Source organism: Colossoma macropomum, unplaced genomic scaffold, assembly GCF_904425465.1.
Source record: "Colossoma macropomum unplaced genomic scaffold, Colossoma_macropomum, whole genome shotgun sequence".
Lineage (NCBI taxonomy): Eukaryota > Metazoa > Chordata > Actinopteri > Characiformes > Serrasalmidae > Colossoma > Colossoma macropomum.
The window spans coordinates 112,261-137,469 of NW_023496042.1; the positions used below are offsets into that span (position 1 = coordinate 112,261).

The window sequence follows — 25,209 nt, forward strand, 5'->3', positions numbered from 1 at the left end:
AAGAAGATGGCCTTTTGACACACACGAAGAATGATAATGACAGAGCAAAAACAACTCTAAAAAAGCCTGAATATGTAAGACTTTGCTTAGACTTTTGGTTCATACACTGGGATGTGTGAATAAAGAACTTTGCTTCACTTGTGCTGGAGTTTCTGAGGCCCCGTTATGCCTTAGATTGATATGCATTGATAAGAAAAGGGAAAATGTACTGAATATGCTAGCAGGCAGCATTCATTCTCAGTGAGGCTGAGAAGACAGTCTGATGTATGGTCTATACACTGAAACTCTAGCACTAAAAAGCTAAACATACTGTTTTTCTGAACTTTAGTCTAGGGGTTCTTATTGTGGCCTGAGGGCATTATCACAATTTTTGCATATCTTCCTAAATTTGCCTTTAAAACCACGTGTTGTGTATCATATATGACACCCATAGGTATCATATAGAAATGCTCCGTTAGCAACCTCAGCATCTGTAAACTCTTTGCATGTGTCTCAGATGTGGACTGAATGAAGAATGATAGGTTTCTGGCTTGATGGGCTAGTCCTTAGTGATTTCCTGTTCAGTGATCAATTACACACAAAATGTGGACAGACATATGAATCCAACAATTACACATGGTGAGAGGCAGATGACGTGTGTCTCAGGACGTCTTCATAGTTTCATAACTCTGGATATAAGTCGCACATATTCTCATGATTTAAAAAGATAGACTCTACAGATTCAAGAAATGTTTGAACTCTATTTCTGTGCTATATTATCACAAAGATAAATAAACATATTCAGAAACATCAAATTTGATGCACAGGTGACTTTGTTAACCCCAGAGGCCTATAAAGGAAACAGTGATAACATTCATCTCTGATGATGCTGATTATTTGTTTTGAAAATTAATGTGGGTCATTTTGCATGTCTGTGTCATGCAAAGAGCTTTGCATATCCTCTTCACTGGTCAAAAAAAAAAACAAAAACAAAAAAAAACATTTACTGGAACTGTCACTGTCGCTGCTGATGGGAACAATACAATAATGAATGATGAAACAATACAAGACTGTCATGATATCTGTCTGGGAATACACGTAGAAGAGCTGGAGCCTGAAGATATAAAGCAATGAGATGCTGTACATGAACACAGTGTGAGTTGGAGAGGAGCAGAACCTCATCACAGGGGAGAAGAATATATACCTTGGAGAAAGAAGAACATTTTCCTGTAGGATTTTTTATCATTCACATTTATAGTGTGAGTAAAGCTCTTCTAAGTGGTTCTGTATCCCATGATAATCATTATATGACATAATTGTTACAGTGCAGCAATATTAAGAAATTAGATTAACATCTTAAGTTTGATCTGAACATCTGAGTGATGAAATACACTTGTCTCTCAGAAATGGATCAGAAATGGATTTCAGTCTTCTTCCTTCTCTCAGGTCAGTGTGCACTTTGTTCGAATTAAAAGATCCATTTACTCTAATAGTAAACTAGAAACCAAGGAACAAGTTTAACTTTGTGTCCGGAAGATGTTTTTTATAGCTGTCTTCTTCAGCTTCTTCAGTTTATTCATTTTCTTTACATTTATGTTATTAGAGACAACATTTGTAAGCTATGCGTGTTTGTATTGTATGTGTTTTAGGCATAAGAGTTTGCATATGAGCATTTTGAGCAGTGCTTAATTAGCAGTATTTTTTCTCAAGCTGAGCAGTCGATGCTTCAAATCTACCAGTGTTGTCATGTGTTTGTGGCGTTAAACATGTGGGACCAGAGTAGTAGCATTAGGCCTTACAATGAATACATTATACATGTGAATGTACATTCTCTATACATATGTTTAGAACAGTTGTTCTTAAATGGGGGGTCGGGACCTCCTGGGGGGTTGTGACATGGTCCCAGGGGGTTGTGAGTGTGGTGCTACAAGACATACACCTTATGTAGACAGGCTAATTTCTGTGGTTTGTTTGTGATGAAGGGGGTTATGAAACCTTTTCCAACCCAAAAAAGGTTCACACTGTGAAAAAAGTTAAGAACTGCTGGTTTAGACTAAGTGAATGTGGTATTTGTATATTCATAATGACCGTTTATGAAGCAGCATGCAAAACCTGCAGCGTATTCCAGTTTACTATGACCTGCTGTTGAAATGACGCCCGCAAACTGGCTCATTTGAATATTGGAGGTGCTAAAACACAGATCCACCCAGAATGTGTTTTGACTGGCTGTTGACAGAAAATGAAATAAATAAATACAATTAAACCTTCACAAAAATCTGTGGATGAACTAAATGAAGAACAAGATGACCACATGTTTGGAATGGAAGGTCTCTCACAAACCAAAAATGCCCTGTAATTTTGTGGTCATTGCATGTGGAAGCTCCTATTATGTTTAAGAATTAAGTTTAAGAATGTTCATTCCTTTTTAATGATGTGCTGTTGTGGATGAAATGAACAGAAAACTGTTTCAAAGTAGACTGAAAACTTAAAGACTCAAGTTTGTCGTATTTCACAAACAATTAGGAGTCTCACAAAATACTACTTTAACTATTCATTAATTTACAAATTTATAACATTTACCTTTTTACTAAACTAGTCTTCCGAACATGAATGGTATAGTTTTGGAAGTAGCAGTATTTTATTGCACATTTTATCAAACAGTTACAATACTCTTGCTGCCTGTATGTAATAATACAGCACAAACCATTTAGCATACAGACTCAGTTCCTACCTATTTCTCCATTTCTATTAATTTTATACATATAATTTTAAATATTTTCGATAAAAGTTGTAAATTTTCCATAGACTTCTTTGGTGAAATCTTGAGACAGTTTGAATTTCAAATGCCATTGATGATGTCATAATGGCCTTCATATTGTTGAAGTTACACATACATTTTCATACTGTGTAGTTCCACCTACATTTTCATACAACATATATTGTGTGTGTGTTTGTGTGGTGTGTGTGTGTGTGTGTGTGTGTGTGTGTATCAACTTCAGGTTTTACTCATGTAATTACACAAATGTCTTGATGGCTGTAAAAGCATATTTTCCCCAATGTAATTACACACGTGTAATGGCATGAACATCTGCTTTTCCGACAAGACTTCTCCAATTGTAACAGATGTGTAATAACCCACATTATGAGAGTACGTACGTACGCAGTTTGCTTCTGTTGTAATATGGTAAAGCTCTGGCTTTAAACTGAAATCTAATACTACTGCAGCTAAGCCAAAATTAATGTTAGGAAAGTTGATATTTCCTGTGCAGATGCAGTACTTAATAATGTAGATAATTACATCTATTATTACAATCAGAAAAGTCATTTTGGAAAAAAATCAGCAGTTCAACCTATTTCACATGTACAAAAAATGCTGTTACAACTATCAAGATGCACTTGTGTAAGTAAATGAGTGAAAACTTAAGTTGAAACATGTCTTGACATGAGCTGTACTACACTCAAAAAAATGACTTTGAATTTACTTAAATTTTTTTTGTCAAAGTGTTGCACGAAATTAAATTGTCTACATTCAGATATATAATTTGAGTAACATTTACTCTTTACCTATAAGCAATGTCAACTTAACTATATTTAGCAGGATTTACTTCAATAACTTCAGTAACTTTAACTAAAATGAATCATGTTCTTTCTACTTAAGCAAATTACGTAGATTGTAGATAACTTTTTTAAGTTAAAACACCTCAAATGTGATGCCTTCCTGATGACATTTACTCATTGCTTGTAAGTTTTGTCAGCTAAATTATATTTTGTAAAATTTCCTTGGTGTAATTGTAACTAAATTTAATCATGTTCATGCTTTTTCATTAAATTATGTAGATTGTTAAATAACTTTTTAGTAAAACTACCAAATTCTGATGTATTTCCAAATAGTTACTCATTGTTTATTATGTACAACACCTTAATTATATCACAAAGCATTTATTAATGTACAATTTTAAATGTTAATTTTCACAAATTAAACTTCAACTACACTTATTAATGTTCCATCTATTTAAACACCTAGTCAAGACAATGACTATCATGATAATAAAAAAAAATTACAGTGACTTTATTAAGGTACATCAAATGCACAGGCATGTTAGGATCAACTGAAATACACATTTGCTTTACCACTATAGCAAAACACTGAATTATTGAAGTAATAAATCAAGACTGTAGGCAAAATAAAGCAGAGTAGTAAAAAAATAGACTAAATACTTCTCTAAAAGTGCTCAGGTATCAATACATTATTACTTGTCTTGCAGGCAACACTAAAATGTACCTTTACATAAAATAATAAGCTTCAAACGGGAACACTGCAATTATAAACACATTCACCTAAATGTGCCTTTAAGAAACAATTAAGTAACATTCAGTAATTATGTAATGATAACACCAACCTTCAGTGCAACTTTACAACAGCAGATATTTAAAATAGAGCAGCATAGTAACACAGTATTAATGTTATATGACTTTATACAATATCCAACTGTCATCATTGATCAAAATAATGCCCCAGAAATAGCACCTACCTAACCTATAACAAAGAGGACATTTACATAAAATTCAGTGAAAGACCATGTTAACATTTCATCTTAAACATAAGCTTTACTTTAATGTTTTATCGCTTTACCTTAATGTTTTATCTCACAATGTGGAAGGACATAACAGTGCATTATTTTAGCTGAAATTTAATAGTCTTACAATTATATATATATATATATTGAGCATTGTTTTAGTTTGAAACCAACTATGATATTTCAGGCTTCCCTGTCTAGGGTTTTGCATTATTGAGCATCAAAAGTAACACAGAAGTATCACTAAAAAGGTTGATTGTAACATACTCAAAATACATGAATTCACTAATGGTGGTATGTTTGCAGTTAAAGTGACTATTATAAATGCAGGCTACTCCTCCTCCTCATCTGCCCTGTCTTACTGTATCCATGAATCTGTAGTTTTCAGGAGCAGCTTCAGATAGAGTTGCTGTGCCAATCTCACTAAGAGATGTTTCTGACAAACATATAATCAAGCTTATGCTCTTAATGAGATCTTGAATCAGAGGTGCTTTGTTATTTAGCGACATTATGTTGAGCAGAATGAAGTTTAATTTTTTGCTTACTACACTATGTGTTTGGGGGGACTGGTCTTTTTAAGGTGTATGCGAATGAAATTATTGGGGTTTTGACCGCACATGTAGTCCTTTATTAATTGCACGGGGTTTGATGACTCTAATGACATTATTGGAGTAAGTCCTCCCTTCACAGCAAGCAGAAGCTTTAGAATTAACACTAACTGACCGCAGAGAGATAGAGGAATGGCAGAAATGGAGGAGGCATTGTCTATATCATAAAAAGCACTTACCTGTCTGCTGTTTATACTACTTACCGGTCACTTGTTTACTATCGTTAAGTCCAGCTAGGCCTGGTGTAGTACTTTCTCTGTATTCTCAAACAGGATAACAGCCCCAAGGCGGCTTGTGTGTAGTCTGTCCCTCTGGTAGAATGCCAGTTGCTCCCAGAAAGCACTCCAGTTGCTTATTTAGCTGACACTATTGTTCTTACACCAGCCTTGAAGCCAGCAGTGCAGTGCACAGAGCCTGGTGAACACCTTGCTTCCTCTCTGGTAGGTGGGCAACGGTCCCAAGATGATGATCCTGGCCTCAGTTCTCTTTTTAATGGTGTCTGGAAGTAATCTGAAATGCTTCTTGAGGACTTTGCTCTGATGGGTGTCACTTACCCCTGCATAAAAGACCACAGTGCCAACGTCCCAATGTTTGCTTAGAGCCACCAGACCCAGGTGCCTGGAAAACAAGAGACAGCAGCATTGCCGCTAGATACTTTCTACTTCTAGATGTCTCACTACAGAGTCTCCAGTTATAAGAACACTCTCCTGAGTCTCTGTCCAAGAAGGAAGCAGGCACAGAGGGCTTCGAACCAGTTACTGGAGGTGACATCCGCAGAGAAGGGATTGGTGAAGACCTTCTCTGTCCCCAGCCACACTGGTGTTCCCAGGCCTGCTCCGTGTGCAGGCATGAAAATAGGCAATCCCAGTGACAGCCCTGGATGTAGCGCTCTATCTGGTGGATTAGAAGTCGCCACTGGGCTTGTTGGTCATAAAACTGCCATGTACAATGCGCCCCAGGCTGCTTACAAATGCGTTTTCCACTTGTGGAGCTCAGCCTGCCGCTTCAGGAGATCTGCTGATACAACTGCTGCAGCTCTCTGCTCAGTGTCCGGAGCTTGCATTTAGTGGCATCTGCCATTTCCTCAGCATCCAAAGAAAGAAGTAATGGTTAGTTAAAAACTGAAAAAAACAATGTCATAAGGGTGTAAAAATAAGTCAGATATTCAAATAGATAAATATTCAGTCAAAGCAAGTAACTTGAAAGATTTAATAACAAGATAAAAAGCAAAATATGACAAACAGTGAACAAGCAAACACAAATTTAAGACCTGTTTAAGACTTAAGTACAAGGTGGGAAATCTAATGAAACAGTTGCTGTAATCAAGTTGGGAGGACTTAGATCCAGATCTAGCTAATTCTGGCACAAATCAAGCCCTAATGTTGAGACACTGCTTTTTTTGTTTTGCTCCAGTAAAATGCTACCTAAAAAATCTCCTGATGTTATTCACAGCTATCTATGGTCTGTCTGCATACGTTCCTCATCGCTATCATTTTGTGAATGAGAATAAAACCTGGATTGAAGCTCAAAGCTACTGCAGACAGACCTACACTGATCTGGCCACCATCAACAACATGGACAAGATGAAGAAGGTGACTGAAATTGTGAAAGATAAATCTGCTAAGGTTTGGATCGGCCTAGAAAAAGTGACCTGGCAGTGGTCTCTGCAAGATGGAACAGTCTACAGAGAAGGACAGTCATACAGTAACTGGAATACGGGAGAACCAAACAGTAATGCTGGAGAGGAGATGTGTGTTCATATATATGGAGTTGGAAGCTGGAATGATGAATACTGCAGCTGTTTATTACCTTTTGTGTGTTTTGAAGGTAAGAACTCAAAAATGATGACTGATGATGACGGATGATTTACACTGTAAAAAATAGCTGTCAGTTCAACCTACATATATATAACCCCAATTCCAAAAAAGTTGGGACGCTATGTAAAATGTAAATGGACCCATATTTTATTCAAAATAGGACATGGAACATATCAGATGTTGAAAGTGAGACATTTTACCATTTCATGAAAAACTTGACCTCATTTAGAACTTGATGGCAGCAATGCATCTCAAAAAAGTTGGCACAGGGGCTGGGCTGGAAAAGTAATTGGTACTAATAAAAACAGTTGGAGGACCAATTTTCTAACTCATATGACTGGGTATAAAAGAAACATTTTAGAGAGGCAGAGTCTCTCAGAAGCAAAGATAGGCAGAGGATCAACAATCTGTGAAAAAGACATCTAAAAATTGTGGAACAATTTAAGAAAAATGTTCCTCAATGTAAAGACTGGATATCCCACCATCTTCAGTACAGAAAAAGAAAAGAAGAAATCCCTGTACGCATGAGACAAGACCAACAGTCAACATTGGATGCTCGTGATCTTTGGGCCCTTGGGCAGCACTGCATTAAAAACAGGCATGATTCTGTACTGGAAATCTCGGCATGGGCTCAGGAACACTTCCAGAAATCACTGTCTGGAAACAAAGTTTGCCGTGCAATCCACAAATACAAGTTAAAGCTGTATCGTTCAAAAAAGAAGAAGAGACCTTTCACATTTGGTGCATCATGAAACGAAAAATCTGGCAAAGAAGACCTAGAACTGTTGAGCAGCTAGAACCCTACATCAGACAAGAATGGGACAACATTCCTCTTCCAAAGCTCCAGTGATTGGTCTCCTCACTTCCCAGATGTTTACAGACTGTTGTCTGTAAAGAAGAGGGGGTGCCACACAATGGTAGTCATGGCCCTGTCCCAACTTTTTTGAGATGTGTTGCTGCCATCAATTTCTAAATGAGTTAATATTTTTCATGAAATGATAAAATGTCTCACTTTCAACATCTAATATGTGTTCTGTGTTCTACTGTGAATAAAATATGGGTCTATGAGATTTGTAAATCATTGCATTCTGTTTTTATTTACATTTATTTACATTTTACACAGCAACCCAACTTTTTTTTTGGATTTGGGGTTGTACTTTTTACATTTTTGGAATTGGAGTTGTACTTAGTATTAAGCACAATTAAGTTGTAATTAGTTTTATTCCAAAATTAAAAAAATTCTTCATTCAAAGTATCAATTTAGATAGAATAAAACTGGTTTATGTAATTGTTACCATATAAAGTATATTTATAAATGTATATATTTATTTGCTGATCACTGGTATGCTTTATTTTATAGTAGTCTTACCCCTGTCACTAGCATCTGTTCTGGAAAGTAAAATATCACTGTGCACTCTTGTTGGATGATAATATAGACACATTGTTCTGTTTTCAGACAAGAAATGAAAAGCAAGTTACCCAAAACTGAGTTATAACAGAAGTGATTGGCAGTCACTAAATTCTGATAGTAAACGTTTCAAACATGTTACTATACAACACAAATTTGAGACTTCAGCCATTACACTCTAACAATACGTCTTAAGATGAGATATGAGAGAATGTCATACAAAACCTGTTCTTATAGTTTCTATTCAACTTTTTATTCCTGGAGCACCAGATGGAAAAAAGCAGTTCTGGTTGCTTTTGCTTTCCTTGAGCTTTTCTAGTTTCTATGTGTGATCAGACAGATAGAGAAGACATTTTCAGAAAATTGGATAGTGTACAGAAATAAATACAGTGACACTTTTTTTATTTTTTACTTTTTAGATGAAATAAACATCTAACAGACTCTGAGTAACTTATCCATGACATATTAATCATGTAGCAGCAGTGAACACATTCACTTCAAATTTCTTCATAATCTGCTGATTTAAGTTGTTTTTTACTTTATTTGGGGTGTCCAAATTCATATCTGTAGAAGTTAACCATGTAACAGGTTTCATACAGAACATCTCACCATCCTCAACAAGCTGTAGATGGATCTAAACTGGATTAGGTTTTGGTTAAGGTTATGATCGGGGCCAGAGTGAGGGTTAGGATTAGGTTTGGGTTGAGGTTAAGGTTAGGATTAGGGTTAGGGCCAGGGTGAGGGTTAGGATTAAGTTTTTTGGTTGAGGTTAAGGCTAGGGTTAGGATTAGGGCCAGGGTTAGGATTAGCTTTTGGTTGAGGTTAAGGTTAGGATTAGGGTTAGGATTAGGGCCAGGGTGAGGGTTAAGATTATCTTTTGGTTGAGGTTAAGGTTGGGGTTAGGGCCAGGGTGAGGGTTAGGATTAGAGTTTGGTTAAGATTAGGGTTAGGATTAGTGTCAGGGTTAGTTTTGACTAAGGTTGGGTAAGGTTATGTTTTACTCAATTGGAAATCCCATGTAAGGTCTTCTTCATGTAACATAACAGTACATCTACTTAATGTAAGTAATGTGCAAACAATACAGAGCTATTTACCTCAGTGCATTGCTACTTCACTACTGCTTCACTGATGTGTTACTGATACTCTGTTAAGAGTTTATTAATCATCTATAAAGGACCACTCAAAATAGTGTTACCATGATTACTGCAGGAAAGCATTCACTATCCAATTATGTAAAAAAACAAAATTAAGCTATCATTCAATTGTAGTTGTTGCTGAGGACAAAGCATATTTTCACTCAACTGAATATATTTGATGGTTAGCTACTTGTATTAACCTGATTTTTATTATGATTAAAAGTTAGCATGGCAACTTTTCCTCACTCATTGCTAAGCTCACAGATTTTCTGTGTTATCTTAACCTGCTGTACACCTGCTTTAAGACCCTTTATCAGCCCCTTGCTATCCCTTTATCAGTTCTATTTTAATAATGTGCAGTTTATTTAGTCTTTTGATAACTTTGATTTGGGAGTTCAACCACGAACCTGAAACTTTTTTTTTTTTCCATTTCATTGTCGTTGTAGCCAGATATAATCATCTCAATATGAGGATATGACTATGTGTCAGTCACATATTGATTTACTCTTGAAATTGGTTGTGCCCTGTTAGGTACCTTTTTTTTCTGATACTATGAAATGATGTTGCCAGAAATGTTTCATAAGATATTTATTAGAATTTACTAAAAGTGTATATTACCATGTTAACTAATATTAATACATTCTGAAGGATTGTCTGTACAGACGACTGTGAATGTGTGGAAAATTGGGTTGTTTACTGTTTATGTTACTGAATTTATTTTCTAAATGTTTTACTTTTTTTCCATGGGGTCAATTGCATCCTAGCAAAATTATGCAGATGTCTTTTGTTATGCTGTCTGCTGTTGTATGTGCAAAATGATGAAAAATTAATTTGCTGCTAACATTTTTCAGGAGAAAAAAGTAGATACATGTTTATTAATCACTTAAAGAGCTGGAGTGATGCTCAGAGCTACTGCAGAGAGCACTACACAGACCTGGCCAGCGTGACAAACCTGGCTGAGAATGATGAGATAAAGAAGGCAGCCAATGGAAAAGTAGTTTGGATCGGCCTGTTCAGAGTCTACTGGAAGTGGTCAGATCAGAGTTACTCTTCATTCCGATACTGGAAGCAAAACCAGCCAGATATTTATAGTGGAAAAGAGAACTGTGCTCATATAGTAATGACTGGTGGGGGCTACTGGAATTATGCAAATTGTGAAACAAAGTTCCCATTCATCTGCTCAGAAAGTGAGTTGAATTTTAAAATGTGTTTGTTTTTATTTGGTGTAAGTTCAGTTACTTACTTAATTTCACACATTGGCTCATATTTATCAGACTTATCAGAGTAAGATTGCTGGTCTAGGATCAGCTTATATAACACTGATTAGAATAACATTAACTGATGAAACCTGATCTTAGATCAGTGTTCTTACATTGAAATGCTTGATAACAATGCTTGATCGTTAGTCAAGCCATGATGCAAATGAACATGTGTACAGGTGAAACATCAAACTGAAATGGACTGAAATATATCAACACAAAAACATCTGTTTAAACACAAATGTACATTTTCACAAGATGTAGCTCAATATATATTATTAACTTTCAGAGAAAGGTTCTGCATACATCTTGATTAAGGAGGCAAAGAGCTGGCATGAAGCTCGGAACTACTGCAGAGAACGTTACACAGACCTAGTCATTGTGAGGAACCAGACTGAGAACCAGCAGATATTTGATTCAGCAAAAAATTCAGTTAATAACAGTGTGTGGATTGGCCTGTTTAACAACTTTTGGAGGTGGGCAGATCAGAGTAACTCTTCATTCAGATACTGGGCATCAACACAGCCAGATAATAATGGTGGAAATCAGAACTGCACTGCAGTGTTAACGGCTGAGCAGGGCCGATGGCATGATGTAAATGGCAACAGCCAGCTTCCATTCATCTGCCATGAGAGTGAGTTGCATTTCACTTTTTCTATAATTTCTGCTTTTTATTTACTTATTTTAAGTGCAGTTATCTATTTGAATTTACACGTTATTAGTAAAATAATGTATCACTGATCATGACTTCAGCATACTTTACCTGATTATGTAAACTGGACTGTGGTAATTATAAATTATACATGAATCCTTTTCCTTTCAGATCAGCTGATCTTGATCAAGCAGAATCTGACCTGGAGAGAAGCTCTGAGATACTGCAGAGATCATCATGTGGATCTGGTCTCAGTTCACTCTGAGGAGATCCAGCTCTGGGTGAAGGAGGTGGCACAGAAAGCCTCCACTGAACATGTGTGGCTGGGTCTGCGTCACACCTGCACTCAAGGTTTCTGGTACTGGGTGAGTGGTTTTTCCATCTGCTACGAGAACTGGGCTCCAGGTAACGGGACAGGAGGAGATGACTGCAGCTCTGTAGAGAGAACCGGAGCAGTGCAGTCCAGAGGAGGTCAGCAGTGGGTCAGCCTGCCTGAGGACCAGAAACTCAACTTCATCTGCACCACCTATGAAGGTTAGTTACTGAGTGTGTGGGTGTATGTCTGAGTGTCTGTGGCATTACATGCTCTTTTATAGACTGCATTTGAAATTTTGTCTTTTTGTTTTGTGTTCTTGAAGATTGAATGGAAACAATGATGAAGAATGAAAACAGGCTGTGGTCCATCGTATCTACCCAACATCAGTGGATCCACATTACTGTTACGTCTATGTTCTTGCACTTTCTTTTCCTAACACTTTTTTTTTTTATTTAAAATTTTAATTTTGGAATCAAACCTATTTAAAATTGCTAAAGAGACTTAAGGTGATAACCAGACATTTAATACATTATACAGAGAAAAGTATCGGGACACACCTCCTAATCATTAGGTTCAGGTGTTTTAGCACATAGCCTTGGAGCCTCGATAGACAAACACTGGCAGTAGAATGGGTCACACTGATGAGTTCTGTGACTTTAAACGTGACACTCTCATAGGATGCCATCTCTGTCACAAGTCAGTGTGTGAAGTTTCTGTCCTGCTAGATCTGTCCCTGTCCACTATAAGTGCTGTTATTGTGAAATGGAAGAGCCTAGGAGCAACAGCAGCTCAGCCCCAAAGCAGTAGACCATGCAAAATCACAGAGTGGGACAAATGCATGCTGAAGTGCATAGTACCTATCCTCTGTTGAATCACTCACTAAAGAGTTAGGCTTAGAGTGGAAGCAACATCAGCAAAAGATCTAGGCATCCATGGCCGAGCAACTACACATAAGCCGAAGATCAAAATCCACAATGCCAAATGGGGTAGGGGTGGGGCTGTAAAACATGCTGCCTGTGGACTCTGGAGCAGTGGAAATGCATTCTGTGGAGTGATGAATCACGCTTTACTATCTGTCAGTCTGATGGACGAGTCTGGGTTTGGCGAATGCCAGGAGAACATTACCTGCCCGACTGCACAGTGCCAACTGTAAAGTTTGGTGGAGGAGGGATAATTATATGGTGTTGTTTTTCAGAGGTTGCTCTAATGCAACGTCATAAAAGCTCTTGTAGGTGTAACGTGTGTGTGTTCCAATACTTTTGTCCGTATAGTGTATGTTTTATTTTATTTCATTTAAATCATTACATCTTTGACATTTTTTATTTTTGTAGTTATTTCTGAGCATTACTAATGGTAATATGTTTACTATGATAATTAGTAATCAGTAATAATTATCAGTAGTTGTAGTAGAGGCATTATTAGTAGTAATATCAGTGGTGGAGGCTTCAATAATTTCCAATTTTAACATCTGTTTTATGACACTAACAAACCTAGAAGCATTATGGCCCAGACCCTAAAGCTAACAGTAGTCTGTAAAACTGCAAGATGTAAAGTCAAGAACATGTTAATTAAATGTCTTGCAAGCTTAAAATGTCTTTGTTTTAACCAAACCCAGAGAGTAAAAGTGAAAGTAAACAACTTTTTTACAGTCCTACAACCACTGGGAGCTTGTTTAACACATTTTATGATCAACATCTTGATTTTAATAGATTTTCCTAGGCATTTATTCGTTTAATAGAGTCTGTCTCATTTATGCAGTTTTCTGTGTAATATCTTCTAAATTTGTGAAGTTTGTACTCTTGTTATGACACAAACTGCTGAAGTTGCTAAAAAAACTACACATAATGCTCTTGCTGATGGTTTTATTTAAGCCAACTTCATACTAATCATTGCTGTGTTTACACTTTGTATTGCCTCTGTTATTTATTTATTTATTTTTTATTGTTGGTTAAGCAATAAAGTTGGTGAAGGCACTGCATGTCTCAAATTGCTTTGAATTAAATTGAATTGCATTGTTGTTAGTGCACCGGCTAGACTTAAATATTGCAGTAAGAAAATGTGTGAGAACATCTCACATTGACCAACTGTTATTTTACCTTATTTTAGTGGAAACCAAGCTCTGACATTTGATCTTGTTTTGAAAACTTTGACAATTTGTTATAAGGGGTACGCTAATGTGAGGGATCATAGTTGTAAATATCATTGTGATGTGTGTGAGGACGTCGAATGCAGCCAGAAACCCAAACATGTCAAATATTGTGATGACTGTTCACGCTACTGTAAATCTGACTATTGTTATGACCAACACAAGAAAAAGAAACACAACTATTACTGAGGAGATGGCGTCCTCATGCGATTTGACTAAATACTGTAGATCATGCGGTCGATGTTATCATGCTAGTTGTTGTCAAAAAGCCAAAGCCAAAACCCCACAAGTGTATGTCAGGACTTTGTGTTCACTGCCGTGAAGAATTAATATCAGATACAACACATGGATGTTATATACAGCCGATCAAATTAAAAGAACCAAGTGAGTCTTACTTTGACTTTGAGACACGATTAAGCATGAAGCTAACTTTGTCTGCGCAATCACATTTGACGGTAGAGAGTTCACAGCAGAGGGTTCTGACTGCGTAGAATGACTCCTCAGAGAGTTTAGAAGCCCCAAGTATCAGGGTTACACGTGGTTAGCACACAATGCAGCCGGTTTTGACAATTTCCTATTACTGGAATATTTTTCATCTCCATGTATGACAAAACTTACAAACAGCACTACATAGACTCATACTTGTTCATTCCCATGCGTTTGACTAATACAGCATCAGCGTTAAATCTAACATGTTCAGAGAAGGGGCATTTTCCACACAAATTTAATTTGAAGCAAAATGAGAACTATGTGGAACCATACCCTGACAAGAGTTTTTACGGCTATGACTCAGTGAGTGACAAGGACAGAAAGCAGTTTGACGAGTGGTACAGCACGGCCTCTGGTGGCGTGTTTTACCATGTGAAGCTTGCATTAAGTATCGTGACAAGTTCATTCAGTGTACAAAGCTAGACCCATTTAATTATACAACATTAGTATCATGCTGCATGGCTGTGTACAAGACACATTTTCTACCAAAAGACACACTAGCACTGACACACAACAACGCGTACATTAACCAACACAAGACATTCTCAAATGTTTCAACTGAATGGCTTGAGTATGTTAAGAGTACCAGAGATGTTGATGTGCACCACGCCCTAACTCATGGTGAAATGAATTTTTGCGTGTATTGTGTGGACGGGTATTATAAAAAGGATGGCGTGCGAAAAGCCTTAGAATTTAACGGGTGTATGCATCATGGTCATGAATGTCGTTACTGTCCGAACCAGCCTCATCCAATGTCAAAGGTGTTGCATGGCGAATTGCGAAAAGAGTTTAACACCAAGATGGAGATTCTTGTTCGAGCGTATGGGCTAGATGTGGAAGTAATTTGGGAATGTGAGTGGGCCAAAGCTAAGAGGGATGATTTGGGTGTAAGCTGCGTTCATGTCTAACTACGCACCGCCTGAAAGCTTGAAAACAAGAGATGTGCTCTTTGGTGGCAGAACCAACGCATATAAGCTGTATTACAAAGCAAAGGAGGGTGAGAAAATCTGATATTTGGACTTCACTAGTAGTACTCGTTCTGTCAGGCTAGAAAGAAATACCCCGTCGGTCATCCTCAAATATTTGGTTATTGTTATTATTGTTATTAATATTATTATGTTATATTGTTATTAAACAGGTTGTGGGGTTTAACACTTTTCATTTGTGTCTGATGCCACAGCGTTGATTCAGCGGTGCTATTCTGCCGGAGACAGCTGCCCAACACATGACATTAATGTGTTTCTCTGTGCTTTTACAACAGCGCCGCTCGTCTAGAACTGTACAATCTGATGGATGACAGTATTATTTTTGTTTCTCGTGAAGGGGATTGGGAACCACCTCTGGGACCCTACTTGTGATTGGAGAGACGAAATTGGTAGTGACAATTACATTACAGAGTTCTGCTCGGGAGGGCCCAATGCGGTTATCGCACAGCAACCGGTAAAACATGTATGAAAGCAAAAGGTATCACACTAAACTCTGACAATTCAAAAGTCATTAGACTCGACACACTGATTGATCTTGTAGATCATTATGTGGTCAATCGCGACAGTAGTCGACACATACTGGCTCATGCAGACGGCATCGTAAGAAATAAAAAGAACCTCACGCTGAAAAACAAGTCAGTGGTGAAATGCTTTAAAGTCGTATACAACAAACAGGTCCTGTTGTCTGATTTTTCGACACTCCCTTATGGATACTAAAAGTGTCCCTCACTATCATGGGGTGCAAGATGTTGAAGGGTGTGATTTTAGATTACAACATCCTTTTTCTTGTGTAATAAGTGGACCATCAAATTCTGGAAAAAACATTTTTTCTGTAAAACAGTTGATTGAACGTGCTGATGAGTTGGTTTCAAAGAAAATAGAAAACATGGTATACATTTAAGATTGTTGGCAGCCCCTTTATGATGAAATGTTAAAACTAAGAAATATTAATTTTGTTCAAGGGATACCAACAACCCTAAATGATGACACACTTCTGCCACTTACCAGAAATAATTTGTAATTATTGATGATGTTATGAATGATGCTAGCAATAATGCCGAGGTGGAAAAGGTATTTACACAGTATGTACATCATCGAAATTTAAGTGCCATTTACCTAACACAGAATTTATTTTTTCAAGGAAAGTCTAGTAGGACAATTAGTTTGAACACCTTATATTGTTAAAAATCCTCAAGACAACAATCAGGTCAGTGTATTAGGTAGACAGATGAACCCTGGTAATACAAAGTTTTTTTCATGGAGTGCTTTCAAAATGCTGTAAGTAAACCATTCGGTCATCTTGTGATTGATTATAAAGCAAGACTTTCGTCTCAGAACGAATGTTTTCAAACAGTCCTGTTGTTTACATCCAGAAAAAACACAGCTAGATCAATATCTCTGACAGACTATATAGAAACCTGCCACCTCTCAAACTTTTATTTAAAGCTAAGCCGGCACAGAAACGCGTTATTTTGCAAGCAGTGTCTAATTGACTTATTTTAACTCTGTGTGAATTGGCTCTTAACATACTTAACGGTACCATACCTCTCACATCGACACAATATTGTGTGTTAAAGAAGAAGAAGTCTGAAATTCTATTTTTATGCTGATAAAAAGATTGGTGTTTCACGAAAAAAGAAAGTAATTAATCAGAAAGGGGACTTTCTTCTACCATTGTTAAGTATTGCTTTACCGTTTATAACAAGTTTTATAACAAACAAATAAACTGAAGTGATGGAGTACGCTGAAAAAATGTTTTTGGTACCGCAACACCAGTTGGATAAGTTAAAGAGCGAGAACTCGCGGGGGACTATCAGACAAATTGTAGAAAATGACTTGGATGTGTCTATTAGAAATATTTTGGGTAAGAATGATCTTGACGCTCATGAGAAAGCCAAGCTTTATGCTGCTGTTTTGCAGAGATATTTGACCATTGCTAAACAGGGGGATATGGAGACCAACACTTTAACATTGTCATTACCACCTGCAGATAATGTTAATAAGGATGATGTAATCATTGATGTTCTTAGAAATGTACCCTCACGAAGCAAGAGGAATGTTCAGTATGTTTGAGATAAAATGTCTAAATCAAAAGATGTGTCTTCTTGGAATGAATCCGGAGAATTTGTCTTGCATGGAAATCCAGTCCCTGGGTCACATATTCTGGTGAAAAGTATCACAGCACCGCACAGGGTTAGCGATGATCGTAGATTGCCGGGTTGGGATGAGTTTCTAGAGGCTTTTGGAGTTCTAAATATACCTCTTTCTACCATACCAAACTAGCATGTAAGACAAAAATTATTTTGTTAAAAAATAAAAAGTCTGTTGGTTATGCTACGACAAAAGACATTTTGCAAACACTTGGTAAGAGTGTTGAAACCCCAGCATCATTCTAGACAGAAGCGTTCTTAACCATTCTAATTTTTTTTTTTTGTTTGTTTTTTTGATTGTTTATGTATTTAATTTATCTGTTTAACAAACACACACACACACACACACACACACACATATATATATGTTACATATTTGTAAATAAATGACTCTGAGTTGAAATTCTTTGTTTTATTTGTTTTTGTTTATCAACCATTACATCACATAGGGACACAATCATACAATAAACATAAGCCCTGTTTGAACATGCTGCACACATTTAAACATTCTGTTCTTACAAACACACGGATAAATTTTTTTCACAAAAGTTGAAACCATATTGTCATTTTTTATTAAATCAAAACCATGTTTAGACATCACTTCTTCATAGCATGTCCCATTGGCCATGTGGTGTAGAAAAAACACACAGTGTTGACCACAAGTGGTTGATGTAAAATCTTGTACTTATCTCGTTGAATACTGTGTGTGTCATTTCCAAAACTGTCGACAAAACACCCAACACGATCTGCACTTGCAAGCCAATGTTCTCCGGTGAGATCAGATGTATGTGTATTAATAATGGCCATTGTAAGTAATTTCCTTAAGATGTTTGTTGGTAAATGGTTGCATGCTAACACACCAAGAAAATGTGTGTTGACTGCTACTTTGTCCATGACAGCGGTCAGCTCTAATGTATTCATTAGTAAAAATCCACTAAAACCTGTCTTCGGTTAAACACTTCGATAATACTGTCAAAAACTGCATATACAATCAAATTTATGGTGTGTGGAAGGGGTTGCCTGAAATGCGCTTCCAATCTTATATTTCCCGATTTGACCAAAGACACATGTTGGCCGCATTCAAACAGAGTGTAGCTCTGTAGGAAATTTGTCCTATCAACAGGTAACGCCTGTTTTTTCAGATGCATTCCAGATGCTAGAGCTAACTGAGACACCCAGGCACCTTTCAAATCGATCGGTTTTGCCAGTTTTGTTCTATAATTAGAAATTTGATTATCAGGGTATACAGCCATAGATTAATTGCATGGCAAAGTAATACAAAATCCATTGTCATCCATGTTTGGTCGTTTGTGGTAATGAACACATTCGCAATGTGATACATCTTTTAAGGTTTTTGTATGTCCACTACATAATTTTCAGGAACCCAGCTGTTGAATTTGGATGGCCAAGCCAACCATTTCACTAAAACCAGTGTTTTTTTCCCTGTTTTCTAAAATCTTTTCAACTTTGAATGTTTTATTTCCAGGCACATTTATTTTTTGCAACTCTTGTTCATAGAAACAGCCTTGTATAATATCACCATCATAATCTTTCAATCTATAAATGGGTGGTTGTCGAAGGATGCGGTCTGATACAGTGAAAAATTCATGTGTATAGTTCTCCTCATACCCCTTTGTAAAGGGATCCCTGACTTTAGATATTCGCACAACATCACCAATCTTATACTTAAATATATTTTCCTTGTCTAGTTTGTTTCTCACACCATACAGTGTTTTAAAAACGATTCATTTTCACTGGTTACATTGATAGGCTTCATTTTTATACTCCTATGATAACTGTTGTACCCGCACACTATGTCTTGTAAAACATTAACATACCTTTTGGAATTTATAGCCGTTAGATATCGCCACATACAGCTTTTTAGAGTTCTATTAAAACGCTCTACGACACTAGCCTTTAGTTCACTACCTGTAGCAAAATGCATAATTTTGTTTTTTGATTCCAGGTTTTGAAAATGTTTGTTGAAAAATTCTTTACCTCTGTCACTTTTGAGGCACTCTACCTTCTGCTAGTATGGATGCAAACGCATCAGCGCCTTCCAGCCCTGACTTATTTTTTAACAAACGGACCCGTGCATATTTGCTTAACACATCAATACATGTCAACGTATATTTATAACCATCGTTTTCCTTAGAATATGCATTCATATCAACAAGATCGGCTTGGAATTGTGAGTCAATACCATATACCATAACCATGTTTCTCTTGTAATTATGCCGTATGGCTTTGTGAAGCATGTATTCATCTGACACTGATTTGACAACATCCATTTGATTCTTGATTTTGTAATCACTTAGCATCAACATCATGCACGCTACTAAAGAGTCTAAAATCAACCACACAATCCTCAATACATTTATACAACAAGTTTGTCCATTCGTAGTTCACACGGTGTTTCAACACATTGGTCCGACAGACCCTGGAATCCCTGGAATTTGTCTTAAACAGTACTGCTAGTCTTTGAACCCATTTGCCAACAATCAATGGTGTCAGCGACAAATTGTCCAGATAGGTGATCAACCAGATTTTCTCTTATTTCCTGCAACTTTTCCACAATGTATGGCTCTCTCCGTAATTCACAGCCCACTGTTTCAGCACACCCTTATTCCAAAACACTTCAGAAGACCAGCTATGGCAGGTTTCAATCCAGACGTGGACAATGTCTATGTTATATAATCATAGTATTTTTCAAAGAAGAAGATATCCGGCTCAAACAGACATGAATGTTGAAGTTGACTGGTTTGGTCCACTTCACAAGACACGTTTCCTTCAGTTTGTTGTTTATGATATGTTGTAAGACTAAAACGACAGCAGACTTTATAAGTTTTAAGCCTGTAGCACATACTCGGCCATCCACATCTTCGGTTGGTGTGGGTATAGGCATGCATTCAGGAGCCACGACGAGTGTTTCATCATCTACTGTGCATGCTGGTACCGGTGAACAAAACGGTATATGCAGGAAAGTCATATTCACATGTGCAAAATCTTCACACAAATGATCTAACCAGTTGTTGTCTGAAGTGTTGGATAGTGTTGGCTGATCGCCGCTGCACGCTGTATCGCTGTCTGTGTTGGTATCGCTGAAATGCTCTGCGAAGCTGTAGTCTGGTGTCACGTTGACCGCTGCTGGTTCGTCATGGCTGTAGTTCACAGGACCACTGGCTGTGTCGAGGGGTGCATAATCAATGTCCGAAACCTGATAATCTTCAACAAACCCGTTGTCAGTTTTTCTATACCATACAAGACCACAAGTGCCGGGGTGGGCTGATGGATGAAAATCCTCAAACATGTTGGCTTGAATGCTGAGAAACTGAAGCTGTATGCCTCGATATGGATGGGGGACCCTTTAAACAGACGTTGTGGAGGGCGGTGATTCTGTTTGACCATCCCCACAAATGTCATAAGCCAGAGAATCAAAGAGGTTAATCTTAACACCCCTGAAACACTTGCGAGACAGGCAACGAAATGCCTCGCAATACTGTCTCTTCCTCAGTGCAAATCCCAATTTGGTATCATAACCACTAGAATTGACAGTCGGCGTTGCTGTAGAAACGCTAAGAATGGTCTGATTTACACTTGCAGAAGACATTTTGCAGCAATAGTCATGCAATCCACCAGTGAGAAAAATGCTTAAATACAATATATTTAAGCCACACCCTGCTCCTCCTACAACATTGTTGGTAGAGGGGGTGGGGGGGAGGGGGGTGTCGTAAAACACCCACCCCAGGCAGACCTGTCCCTCAAACTGGTCTGTCACAGAGAGGGGAGTTATAAATCGGGCCGGTCAAAGAGGGGTCATAAAATAACCTGGCTATCAAAACTGACATGCCTGTCACACAGGGGTCATAAATCAGGGTCATAAATTAGGGTCATAAATCATACATTTGAAAGACAGTGTAGGATACATACTACTGAGACATCTTAGACTCACTTTGTGTTCTTCAAACTAGAAAATATCAACCATTTATTTAAATATTACTAACTTTTTGCTATAATCATTTTTATTTCTATTTATGTTAATATCACATGATTATTTATGGTAACTATTTATTCAGTCAAAAATAATTTAAAACAATTTGCTTAGGTGTCTGAGACTGTTACACAGTATTGTTTAAGAATAAGGAAATAAAAAGGCTCTCAAAACACTTTGGAATTAAATCACAGCACATAAAACACACATTGACCTGAGATGAGGAAAAGCAGAAAAATCCACTTCTGATCCATTTCTGAAAGAAAAACAGAAGAAGGTGAATATTTTCAACAGACATTTAGCTTCATGCGGACACTTTAGTACAAAATACAACAACTATACATGATTTTTCTGAGCTCTTTCGTCTAGACTTTCACTCCTGTGTAGCGTACTTGGCTATTTTTAATTTAAAAACTGAGCTGAACTTTCTGAACAAAGCAGAACTTTGTTCTACTTCAGGGACAAACAGTTTCATCAGGCGTCAGGACGTCTGGAAGAGGAACCAATAGTAAATTAATGGCTGAGTGCACTTCTCCCAACCCCCATATCTGCTCTCAACTCAGAACCATTCTACTTTTGACCCAGAGGTCTGGAGACCCTTTTGACTGACACTTTAAGTGCGACATCAAAAGGAACCTCATGCCACCATTTTTAAACATCCTGAGGAGACTTTAGACCTAACCTGAATAAATGCTGGATAGAAAATAAGTTATGACTTTTTGGAAATTCCTTCCCCCCTCTCACACATACACACATCTCATCCCCCCACAAAGAAAGAGACCTGGGCTTAGAACAGATAAGTTTGTCTAAGACGGCATCACTAATCAACCTGGGGTGAGGGATTGTTGAGACCTCACGAGTCCCTTAGCAGACACTTTAGAAATTCTTTTAAATTCCTAAATTCCTTTAGCACTTTGCTACAGACTGAACTTTAAAACTCTGCTTCATTCTGTAGTCTCTGGCAAACTATGAAACATCAGTCTTTGATTAAATGTTAAATCAAATGATTCTCTTTTAATATATATATATATATATATATGCTTTTCCTTTGCTTTTCTTTCAAGTCTTATAAGGTTTGTAGCTTGAGTGAATATATATATATATATATATATATTCAGTGTAGAGTTTGTACCAGCATATCTACAGAAATGGTGAAAAATGGTGATAATGTACTCATTTATTTTACTCTGAGTTATTCTGTAACTTTTCATTTAATCATTGCGTAGAAATGTTAGTGATTTAATACTAACTTGAACTATGTTATTTTGAAAAATTATTTCCTCTCCTTAGTAGTGTCCCTTGCATGTAGGTTTATGTAATCTTGTAAGCTGTATGCTCCATAGTTACAATAGTCACTAAGGAAACAGTATTTTTTTCTATATGAAATTGAATGCTTATTATATTCCTTTACATAAATCTTAACCACACTCAGATACTCTAAAGTACCGTGTGATGAAACTTGAGCAAACCAGAAGACAAATAAATTGCATATTCATTATATGAAACCAAACAAAACCAACAAAAACCTTTTCCTGCCTTAGCTCCACCTTAGCTCTGCCTCTCAAAGGTCTTCTTTTAAAACAAAAACAGGAAGTCTGAGCCAGTTGAATGAAGGGAGTGAGACAGCCAACATGTAACCACAAAGAAATGACAACAAGAGAAGCCCGCTCTCTTTTCCTTTTTGCACTTTTAGTCTGCAGATTTGTTTTTGTTTCATTTCTTCTTTGTGTAGTTTGTATTCTTTTCATTCACTCTGTAATCCTGAAATGTTGGTTACTGCACTGTTGAATAGCTTCATCTAGCTGCATTTGTTTGCAAGCTTCGTCGATTCATTTTGAAAGTCTAATTGGCAACAATAGGTCACTATGAACATAGTTTAAGAACAGAAACAGAAATAAAACACAGTGATGACTGAAATCCATGTGAAGAGTCTGCTCCAGCAACCCCCGCATAAGGCTGTGGGGGACAACTTCACCAAGTAACCCCTGCAAGCCAGCCGCTGTCCTCTCCAGTGGACAACATACCATTTTGGTCTGTTTAGAAGTGTTGTGCCTGGGGTAACTCTGCAGAAAGTTGGCAACCTCTGCACACTATGCGCCTCAGCATCCGCTGACCCCGCTCTGTCATTTTACGTGGCTGACCACTTCGGGGATTAGTTGCTGTCATTCCCAATCGCTTCCACTTTGTTGTAATGCTACTGACAGTTGACTGTGGAATATTTAATAGCGAGGAAATTTCATGACTGGACTTGTTGCACAGGTGGCATCCTATCACGGCACCACACTGGAATTCACAGAGCTCCTGAGAGTGACCCATTCTTTCGCTAATGTTTGTAGAAGCAGTCTGCATTGTTCTTTTTCTCCTCTTCATGCACTTTTATTTGCTTGTTCTTACCCCTGACTCTCCCATCTGTGCATATCCTGATAACTAATGCTCTCTGAAACAGAAAACAGGTTATTGTTTCAGAGCCACAGATGTCATAACATACTTTGCATGAAGTGCTGTCAACATATGGTCAATAGCTATGTGACCCATTGTCCCTTAATTTCACCATTAGACATGTACAATATTTTAACATTGCCATTTTATATTGTTTAGGAAACCTAGAGATCCATATTTTTCAAATGTTTTTATTTAATGCATCCACATATTAAGAGGATGTCCATATACAGCACTAATGAACCATGACTATTACAGCTAGGCCATTAGTTCAGGGCATAAATGATAAAACTTGGTCAAAACTAGAAAGAAAACTCTACAGTAATGATTATTTCTGTTAGTGCACCTGCAATGGGATTCTATTAGTATGTTTCCACTAAGATGACATCAATTTACATGAACATTTGTTGGGTGTTCTATATTAAACACTTTTCAGGCACTCACACACTTTTCACTAAAGCGCCCTGGTACAACTGTTTTCCGATCTGATCTGAGGTTCCCCACCGATAAACAAGCTGTCTTTTTGCACACGGAAATACCAGTGCTATGTTTGTTTAAGGAAAGTCCCCATATTTTGCATGTGTTTACACTCAGTGTGGACAAAGAGGTGTCTATGACATCATCATTTGCAAATATACTGAGTGTCTACTAATCAACATATTTAAAGTGAGGTGGATGGTGAAAACTTTTATGTGTACATTTTACCTCAGAATCTGGTTGCAATCAAAAGTCTGTTCAACTATTACATTCCTTTTGAGTTTTTTGCTCAACGTTAATTAAGAACCAAATGCTGATCAGTTGGTCTCTTGTATGAAACACATAGGTTTATGTTACTGGACTATTCAATCTTTTTGTTCACACTTTTTTGATGGTTCACTATGATTCAGAGACTGGTTTCTCCAAGTTTATTAGAACTAGATTCAGGATTTTAGTTAGAGAGACATCAACAAAATTATTGACAGCTTTTGAATCGAAAAGCTTTGAACCTTTTTTTGGACTCTTGCCCCTATGATAGGGCCACCGTGAGAAAGCACCCAGTCCTCTTGGGAGGTTGTGCTAAGTCCATTACAGATCCCCCTTTCTACCATAGACCCCGGCTCTTCCCTTACTTGGAAATGGTCAGGTTGCCCACAGTAGAGCCACCACCCCTCTCACATACAAGCCTCTCACTCTGTCAAGAAAGACAGGTGGCCCAACTTCATAGGTTGCTCAGGCAACTCAGGGGGTGCAGGAAACAGGGGAGTGTTCTGAGATGG

General features: G+C 37.4%; 1 protein-coding gene across 2 annotated transcripts; it reads left to right on the plus strand.

Annotated features, from left to right (window-relative positions):
- Nucleotides 1-1,132: 1,132 nt before the first annotated feature.
- LOC118804323 (C-type mannose receptor 2-like) lies at nucleotides 1,133-12,261 on the plus strand. Of its 2 annotated transcripts, XM_036564805.1 has the most exons (7): nucleotides 1,133-1,238; nucleotides 1,384-1,425; nucleotides 6,617-6,991; nucleotides 10,377-10,712; nucleotides 11,074-11,418; nucleotides 11,608-11,970; nucleotides 12,075-12,261. In XM_036564805.1, exons 2-7 carry the CDS (start codon nucleotides 1,386-1,388, stop codon nucleotides 12,077-12,079), a joined length of 1,464 nt encoding a protein of 487 aa, XP_036420698.1. In that variant the 5' UTR covers nucleotides 1,133-1,238; nucleotides 1,384-1,385; the 3' UTR covers nucleotides 12,080-12,261. The 2 variants fall into 2 exon arrangements, with proteins under 2 accessions (XP_036420698.1, XP_036420699.1); XM_036564806.1 differs by lacking the exon at nucleotides 10,377-10,712.
- Nucleotides 12,262-25,209: the final 12,948 nt, after the last annotated feature.

Bases quoted from the DNA above. Each gene is read 5' to 3' on its own strand.
- LOC118804323 (XM_036564805.1), top strand. From the start codon at position 1,386: ATGGATCAGAAATGGATTTCAGTCTTCTTCCTTCTCTCAG. The intron at 1,426-6,616 runs GTCAGTGTGCAC...TGTTATTCACAG, and splicing joins AGTCTTCTTCCTTCTCTCAG to CTATCTATGGTCTGTCTGCA. The intron at 6,992-10,376 runs GTAAGAACTCAA...AACATTTTTCAG, and splicing joins ACCTTTTGTGTGTTTTGAAG to GAGAAAAAAGTAGATACATG.